Source organism: Morus notabilis, unplaced genomic scaffold (assembly GCF_000414095.1).
Source record: "Morus notabilis unplaced genomic scaffold, ASM41409v2 Scaffold1460, whole genome shotgun sequence".
Taxonomy (NCBI): Eukaryota; Viridiplantae; Streptophyta; class Magnoliopsida; order Rosales; family Moraceae; genus Morus; species Morus notabilis.
The window spans coordinates 372,490-381,620 of record NW_010362372.1 but is presented as its reverse complement, the minus strand read 5'-3'; the positions used below and the strand labels follow the sequence as shown (position 1 = coordinate 381,620).

At 36.5% G+C, this 9,131-nt stretch overlaps 1 protein-coding gene across 1 annotated transcript in view; it reads left to right on the top strand.

Moving 5' to 3' along the window:
* Nucleotides 1-6,875, top strand: part of LOC21397254 (DDT domain-containing protein PTM) — a 9,896-nt gene extending 3,021 nt beyond the window's left edge. The window contains exons 5-11 of the mRNA XM_024168035.1: nt 1-955; nt 2,492-2,774; nt 2,931-3,055; nt 3,196-3,662; nt 3,752-3,780; nt 4,517-5,002; nt 5,156-6,875. Of these exons, the coding sequence (XP_024023803.1) occupies nt 1-955; nt 2,492-2,774; nt 2,931-3,055; nt 3,196-3,662; nt 3,752-3,780; nt 4,517-5,002; nt 5,156-6,306 (3,496 nt within the window). The 3' untranslated portion in view covers nt 6,307-6,875. The remainder of the gene's footprint in view (nt 956-2,491; nt 2,775-2,930; nt 3,056-3,195; nt 3,663-3,751; nt 3,781-4,516; nt 5,003-5,155) is intronic.
* The last annotated feature ends 2,256 nt before the right edge of the window (nt 6,876-9,131 follow it).

Here is a 9,131-nt window from a genome sequence, read left to right as displayed (position 1 = left end):
GGAAAGAGATGCAGATTCAGCAAAGCCAAAAGAAGATGCCATCTTACCTACTTATTCACTTCCTCTTCCTGTCGCGGATGATCACAACAACACTGCTAGTATAAATGAAAGTAGTATGGGCGACGTGACAACATCACTTGAGACTTGCGTTAATATGGTTCAAGTTGACTTTACTAGTTCTCAGATCAAGGCCGATGGGTTGATTGGTTCAGTTAGCCAACATGTTGGTCATTCTGATTTCAGCAATCAAAGTTTAGTTGAGAGATCAACTGCAGAAGAACTTACCAGTAACTGCAATTACACTGGGCATGGAAATGGTATTCGTTTTCTAGTGACTTTGTCTTCTCAGAGAAACAAAGGCAATTATGAAGCTTTAGGGAAGGGTGAAAGCAATTCATTTGATGATTGTGTGTACATGGGGTCTCTTTATAAACCTCAGGCTTATTTAAATCATTATATGCACGGGGACTTTGCTTCATCAGCTGCTGCTAAGTTGGCTCTTCTCTCTTCAGAAGAAACTCGGGTTTCAGAGACTCATACTTCGGGTAATTCCAAAAAAGTCGCATCTGAAAACTATTTGCAAACAAAAGCATTCTCATTAGTAGCCTCACGTTTCTTCTGGCCCACTTCTGAGAAGAAGCTTGTGGAGGTTCCAAGGGAGAGGTGTGGTTGGTGCCTATCCTGTAAGGCTACTGTCTCGAGCAAGAGAGGGTGTATGTTAAATCATGCTGCCTTAAGTGCCACTAAAGGTGCTACTAGGATCCTTGCCACCCTCCGTCCCTTAAAGAGTGGAGAGGGGAGTCTTGCAAGCATTGCAACATACATATTATATATGGAGGAAAGTTTATGTGGTCTAATAGTTGGCCCCTTTCTGAATGCAAGTTATAGGAAACAATGGTGCAAACAGGTGGAACAAGCGTCATCTTGCAGTGAAATAAAAGCCCTCCTGCTTGAAGTAAGTTCTTTATTTATCATTTGGTTTGCTTTTTTGGGTTTATTATTTTGCGTTACAATTTTCTTTCTAGTATGTGGCCTGTAAAGTGGCATCTCTTTCTCTTTCCCACTCATAAGTTCCACCTAGTGAGCCAAACATAAGTTTGATGTTTGATTCTCCACAAGATTCGAAGGAAATGCATCTTTGCTGAAGCAAATACATGGATCTGCTTTTATGTTCTTGTGGATATCTAGGGGTTGCGGTAATTTTTGTCTTTTAAACTTTAGAGAAATAGTTTAGTTTTAAGTTTTTATTGGTAAGCGGGAAAGTGTAGTTGGAGGAGAAAATTGCCTGTGAGGAATTCTGTCAAGTATTAGATTGCCAAAAAAAAAAGAAAAAATCTGCAAGGAATTCTATGAAGTATGTATTAGTTTGTATCACGCGCTTGCTAGGACTTAAGGTTTGTGATTTATAAGGTATAAGTATCAAAGAAGTATGAGGTTTAATTTGTATCAAGCCTGATAATCTTTACAGACAAAAAAGAAGTATGAGGTTTAATAAGTTCTTATAATTTATATTCATAGATTTATTTGTATTTTTTATCAGTGATTTGTTTGTATTGTTACTTAAATAATTTAAATTCTTTTCTTAAAGACACATGCGCACACATAATTTTTATTAGGTATTGCATGTGTGTTGTAAATGCTTCTTGCTTGTTTCGCCAGATTGCACTTCAGAATCTCAGATGCTTGTCCATTGTAGTGCATGCATGTGTTTGGATAAAAAAAAAAGTTTACTTAACTTCTTAATCCTGTTGTTACGGAAATCTCTAATGGAAGAGCTATGACATTTTCTCTATTAACCTAATATATAGACATGTTAATCATTTTATATAAAGATATATTTTCATGAAATAACCCTATTTATGACCAACAAGTGCTTGGTGCAGTTTTTAAGCTCTCGTTTTCCTGCATTCTTTATCTATGAGCGTTAAAACATCTGTTGAGTTTTGTTTATGTGAAAACTGCTAGAAATTGATCTGGTAGGTCAGAAACATAACACGCAGCATACCTGAGGTGAAAACTGCAGATCATTTGTGTTGCGTTTGGTATGAGGGCTCAAACCAGGGTGGTTTTGGTTTTAGAACTAGAACCATGATTCATGGTTTGAACTTGGGGTCCAAACCATGGTTATGGAACCGAAATCAGAACCATGGGTTTGAACCATCCAAAACCGGGGGGGGGGGGGGGGGTTTTTTTTTTTGGGGGGGCCCTGGTTTAAAACATTTTTTTTGGGGGGGGGGGGGGGGGGTGGTTTTATTTTTTGGGGTGGCTCTGGTTTAAAACATCACATAAGGATTCAAACCTTGAATCATAATCATCCAACTGATTTTCAAGAACCATTTTTACTTTTTGCAAACAAACAAAGGTTTGAACAAGAATCATGGTTCCAGTTCTAGAACCCTCATACCAGACACAACCTTGGTGTCCTGTATTTAGATTTGTACGCATTTATGTGCTATTACATTTTAGTGGATGATCCGTGTTTTATTTGCAGCTCGAGGAAAATATACGGATTATTGCTCTTTTGAGTGATTGGGTTAAGCTTGTTGATGATTGGTTGGTTGAATATTCGGCAATGCAAAATGCTTCATGCACTGCTGGAACAACACAAAAATGTGGTCCTGGTAGGCGAAAGAAGCAATCTGCTATGTCTGAACTTACAGATGATGGTTGCCATGAAAAAAGCTTCATCTGGTGGCAAGGGGGGAAGCAATCAAAGCTTGTATTCCAGAAAGCAATTTTGCCCTCTGCAATGGTAAAGAGAGCAGCTCGTCAAGGTAACATTCTGCAAAACCAAGTCAGTTACTCAAATTTTTAAGCAGTCGGTTACTCTTTTACCACTTGATATAATATCTTTAACAAAATAAATTTTCATTCTTATGATACACAAAACTTGGATAAAAAAATGCATGCTGATGATTGTCTTCTTTTAGGAGGTTCGAGGAAAATCTCTAGTGTATTTTATACTGATGGTTCTGAGATTCCTAAAAGAAGCAGACAGTTAGCTTGGAGGGCTGCGGTTGAAATGAGTAATAATGCCTCCCAGCTTGCACTTCAGGTCTGGTTCCTTTTTGCTATTGCACTTAAGTCTTCATTCCCCCTAATCTTTGCTTGGATATTCTCTTGTTGGCAGCATGAGGGATTACATGTGGAGTCAGTTAGTTTAACTTGAAATAATTCAATTGGAATTTGAATCAGGTCAGATACCTTGACTGTCATGTAAGATGGAGTGATCTTGTTCATCCTGAGCAAAATCTCCAGGATGGGAAATGTGCAGAGACAGAAGCATCTGCTTTTAGAAATGCGGTCATTTGTAGCAAAAGAGTTCTGGAAAACAAGGTCATTTATGGGATTGCCTTTGCCGGCCAAAAGCATCTTCCTTCCCGTGTCATGAAGAGTATCATTGAAATTGAGCAAAGTCAGGATGGGCAGGAGAAGTTTTGGTTTCATGAAAATCGGGTTCCTTTATACTTGATTAAAGAGTACGAACGAGGTGCTATTGAAGTGCCATTGCCATCAATTCAGGAGCCTTTTAATTTCTTGCCTAAGTTGCAGAAGAAACGGATGAAGGCTCCTTACAGAGATGTGTTTTTCTACCTTACATGCAAGAGAGATAATCTGGAGATATGCACCTGTATTTCATGTCAAATGGATGCTGTATTAGGGTAATGATTATTTGATGTTCTCCTTTTTATCTCCTTTCCTTGCACCTACTTGCCTAGGCTCATGAAGTACTTTTTCATTCCATTTTTAGGACGGCAGTCAAGTGCGGTGTGTGCAAAGGTACATTCTCACCGTGATGTTAATTTTGATTCCTTTGCAGGGTGGTCGTGGAGGGTAGAACATTGCTAATTTTAAAGCTCTTTTTTTTTTTTTTAATTCTTTTCTAATTTTCTGTTATTATTATTATTCTGAATAAGGTAAATTTTATTTTTTAGTCACTTTAGGATTTGGAACACCTAGCAATTATATCTCTTTGGCATTGATATCCTTCAACTAACTAATTAAATGTTGAAACCAGCGCCTATTAGGTGATCTTGGCTTGGAAGTTGGAATGAGACTGAACTTGATATTTGGCCTTATAATTGGAAAGATTGGATGAGCAAAGCCTATGATATGAACATTCTAGAATAAACTAAAAAAAAAATGTGCTTGGATACTTTTAGATTGAACCCAAATATGTGTTATTTTATTTTATTTTATTTTATTTTATTTTATTTTTTACTGTGAGTGATGTGGTGTGGGCTATAGTCCATTTCTTATTTTTGGCAAATCAACCATAAGTATTCATGCACATTATGAAGAGAACTGCTTTTTTGAGTTCAGATTAGGTTTTTGGAAAGCCATGAAAGATTCATGGTGCTACATCTATATCGGTCGGACGTAATTAATGAACTGTCAGTCTTAGTGAATAATGTTTTCTGTTTCTGGAACAATCCCTTGCTTCTTCCTTAGTTTTTAAGGTCTATTTTTGTATTGAACTCGATGAATTATTAACTTGTTCCAATATATGAGGCAGGTTTTTGTCATAGAGACTGTACAGTTAGTTCAACATTTTCAACAAATGAGGAAGTTGAGTTTTTGATGATGTGCAAGCAGTGCTACCACGGAAAAGTTCTTACGCAGAATGGAACTTGCAATGAATCTCCAACTAGTCCTTTGCACTTGCAAGTGCCAAAATACAAGAATTTGATGACCGTGGGTAAATCTAATATCAGAGCACAGGACACTCCTTCTGTGACCAAACAAGCTACTTCTGAATCTAGTATAGCTGTGAAAAGTCGACGCAAGCAGTGTAATTGGGGTGTCATCTGGAAGAAGAAGAACAGTAAGGATTCAAGCGTTCCTGATCAAAACATTAAAGATACAAGCATTGATTTCAGGCTTAATAACATTCTTTTAAAGGGGGGTGGCTTGGGTGCCCACAGGATGGAACCTCAATGCCACCTTTGCCGAAAGCCATATAGGTCAGATCTGATGTATATTTGCTGCGAAACTTGCAAAAGTAAGTTTATCCAGACATTAGGCGCTTTATCTTTTTCTTTTTCACAGTGAAAATATCTTATTTAGTTGGGATTAAGGCTTGTTGATGTTGTAGTGAAAATTTCTTATATCTCTGTTATTTTATGTTTAATTTAGAGTATGTGTTCATTGGCAGATTGGTATCACGCTGATGCTGTTAAACTCGAGGAGTCAAAGATTTTTGATATAGCAGGCTTCAAGTGTTGCAAGTGCAGGAGGATAAAATCACCGTTGTGTCCCTTTATGGACCATAAAGAGAAAACACAGGAGGGCAAAAAGAATTTCATTCGGCATTTGAAACGAGAGAATTCTGGGGTGGACTCTGATAGTGGAACTGCTTTTTACCCAAGACAAAGTGAAATTGCGACTCCAATGAGTGAAAGCAAGAAAACATGCATTACACCTTTGAAGCAAGAAAGTTCCGGAGTGGACTCCGATTCTGGAACCATTTTCTATTCCAGACAAAGTGAACCCTCTACTCCAATGTTTCCCTTGAGTGAAATTGCGACTCCGATGAGTGAAAGCAAGAAAACATGCATTACACCTTTGAAGCAAGAAAGTTCCGGAGTGGACTCCGATTCTGGGACCATTTTCTATTCCAGACAAAGTGAACCCTCTACTCCAATGTTTCCCTTGGAGGAAGTGTCCCAACAGGACGATGATCCTCTTCTTTTTCCTCTTTCAAGAGTCGAGCTTGTTATGGAGCGTGATTCAGAAATTGATACTGAATGGGACACTGGTAGGCCAGGGCCACAGAAATTGCCAGTTAGAAGGCATGTGAAGCGTGAAGGGGATTTGGATGATTTTCCGGGCAGTAATTTTTCTAATGCTGAATTTTATTCGGATACTATGATGGAAAACCCCATGGAACCTACAGAGAACACATTGTATCCTCCTACCGAATGGGATATCTCTGTCGACGGTGTGGAAGGTGACATAATGTTTGACGGTGAAGGTTTTGATTATGATTTTGAACCCCAGACCTTTTTCACTTTTTCGGAGTTGCTGGGAGCTGATGCTCCTGGGGAGGAACCAGAAGATCAGGGAAAGTTCTGCGCAATTTCACAGGATGAGGTCTGTGAACAACATGGAATGAACATTAGCAATGCATGGAATCCCATGCCATCAGCATCTGCCAAGTGTCAGCTTTGTTTCCATGAAGAACCAGATCCCGATCTTTCTTGTCAGAATTGTGGGCTTTGGGTACACAGTCATTGTTTGCCCTCGACTGACCAGTCATCATTTGATGGCCTCTGGAAGTGCAACCAATGCCGAGAGTGGCGTTAGTAGATTTTGGTGAGTTGCAAAATGATGAACTATAGTTGGTGGATGATGACGAGTCGACGACGAAGCAGGCATGCTTGTTGATGTTGTGGAGGTACAACAAGCTCGCTCCCCATCACTTATGAAACTCTGAAAATATTTTGCAAGACCTATGAGTATGCTTCGAAGGCAATCATTTTCTTCATTTCCACAATGGTTGTCTCAATGGTATATAGCCTTTCTTGATGGCATGATTCCTCCTCCGCGGCAAGCTTATTTTCAGTAAACCAACTAGTGAAATCATAGGTATTTTGTTGCTTGATCCTTGGAGGTCTTGGGGTTATTCATGAATATCCCTCAGTTTTCCCTTATCTTGTGATGGGGGAAGAATATTGTTTCCGAGCCATGTTCTCTGAACTTGGAAGATAAGCAGTTTTTTTTTTTCTGTGCTTATCCGACTAAATTGCATGTAAATGAAAGTTCTACCACACCTTTTGTTTCCCCTCTTGACTCGGGATTAAAGACTCTAGAGCAGATTTTCAAATATATTCTTTGGAGAAAGAATTAAAAGTTGTCAATGCCGTATACATTGATGCTACTCTTTTTTTTTTTTTTTTGGACGCTAAAAGTGATTATCTTCGTTCAATTCAATATGATCCGTATTTATTTATTTATTTTTGGGAATCAACGTGGTCTTTGCAATGCTTCATAAATACTTATTTTAATAATCGGTTAACGAGTTATTAGGTCCTTGTATCGGTGGAGTCGTAGAAGTTTATACAGTTCCGTTCATTTTACCGATTTGAGTTTAGAATTTAAGTTTTGTTACAGTAAAAAGCTCTCAGAAACAGTTGCATTTAATTTTTTTTGTTATAGTAAAAAATTATTATATAAAGTCACATCTCAATTTGAATTAAAAACTCAAATTAATAAATTAAACGGGTCCATCGAGAGGACACGATAATTTGATGAGCAAATACCGATTTAATATTCTCCAAAAATTGAGGGGTCCACTAAGGGCTTCAGTTCTGAACCAACTCCGAAGTAGGTTGCTCAGATTCCTTTTCTACTTCCATGGTTTGGGCTACCTTTGTTGTCCTTTTAATGATTGATTACAAAAAGACTTAGGTCTTGTTTACTTAGCAGATTTGAGTTTTCAATTCGAGTTGAGATGTAACATTTTTTGAGAGTTTTTCACTGTAGCAGAAAAATTAATGTGACATTTTCTGAGAGCTTTTTACTGTAAAAACTTAAAACTAAAAACTCGAATCGGCAAAATGAACGAGGCTTTAATTAACAATTAGGCAATTTTGTGTTATTTAAAAAAAAAAGTAAACGAAAAGGAATTTGGTAAAGAATAGCTCAGTAGAGCTTGTCATGGTAAAGAGTTTACTTTCAAGTTTCACATTTTTTTTTTAAATTTTATTTTATGCCATCTCACTTTGTCCCTTGAATTCTAAAGGGACAAAGTGAACGTGCATAAATTATGAAGTAGACATGATATATAAGAGTGTTGGTCCAAAAACTTTATACCATATTGTTCCATTTCTGCTTATAGTGGTGGGTTCTTGGTCCTTTCCAGTTTCCACCCACTCTATGTTATCATCACCATGAAAACTACTCTCATAATTGTTAATTCCCTCAATTTTTGTTTGATAAATTGTCCGATCAAAACTCCAAATTTATAGTGGAAGACCTCATTCTCTTACGCATGAAAAAAATAGTGAGATTATTGATGAGAAGATGTCTATGAAACTCCATATCCATCTCAATCCAAACAACAAAAATTCAATCCAATATTATGGGCGCGTTTAAAACTCGTTTTGAAATGATTTTATTTTTTTATTTGAAAATAAAAATGAAAATGTTTTTAATCTCAAACAGAAACCATTTTTAAAAATGCATTTGATAGTTTTATCAAGAGATTATTTTCAGTATTAAAAAAACTCATTAATGTTTCTTTCCTTCTCTCTCTGCTCGAGAGAGGAGAAAACGAAAACAAAAACTGCAAAATGACTAAAAGTCATTTTTTATTTCTATCTCATTTTACACTAAACTAAAAAATCGTTTTCATTTCACTTTTTTATTTTTATTGTGCCAAACGCCGTTTTAGAAACGTTTTCTTTTTTATTTTTTTAAAAAACGTAAAAAAAATAAAAATGGGATCAATTCTAAACATAGTCTACATCTCAGACAAAGTCGTAATGTCAAATTTTGTCAAGTAAATGATATCATGAATATTTTTACATCTAAAAAATGATTCGATAAAGATTAATTCACTAGCTCAAACGACATGAAGTATGGTGAGACATGGTTTGAATTTGAAAAAATGCGAGTTCGATTCTACATTATATTAAAAAAAAAAAAAAAAAAAAAGCAAAGATTAGGGCCGGCTGGAAGCAAGCATTATACAGAGAAGATGGCCATGTTTCCTCAATATAGTGAGACAGAGAAAACAACTACACAAGTGATGTTTATCTTCTGAAACCATACTGTTTTAGAAAAAAAAACCTAAAAGACAAGTGTTTCCTTAACTTTCTGAGACACATTTAGCTGTCTTCTATTTATTTCTTTTACTATGGGCTTGTTTTTTGAGTGAAAAACTTAAAAAAATGTAACTCGAGTTACAATTTTATTCGAGTTTATGTTCTTTTAAATTTAAACTCGAGTTTAGAATTAAAACTCGAGTTCAAGTTTCCCCTTCAATTCGAGTTCAGAAACTCGAACTCAAATTAATGAACACTATTTTTTCTATTCTTAAAAATGCTATAACTTTTTCGTTTTAATTCTGATTGAGATGATTTTTTTTTCTATGCGTTGACAACGAGAAGACGAAAAAAACCTGACCC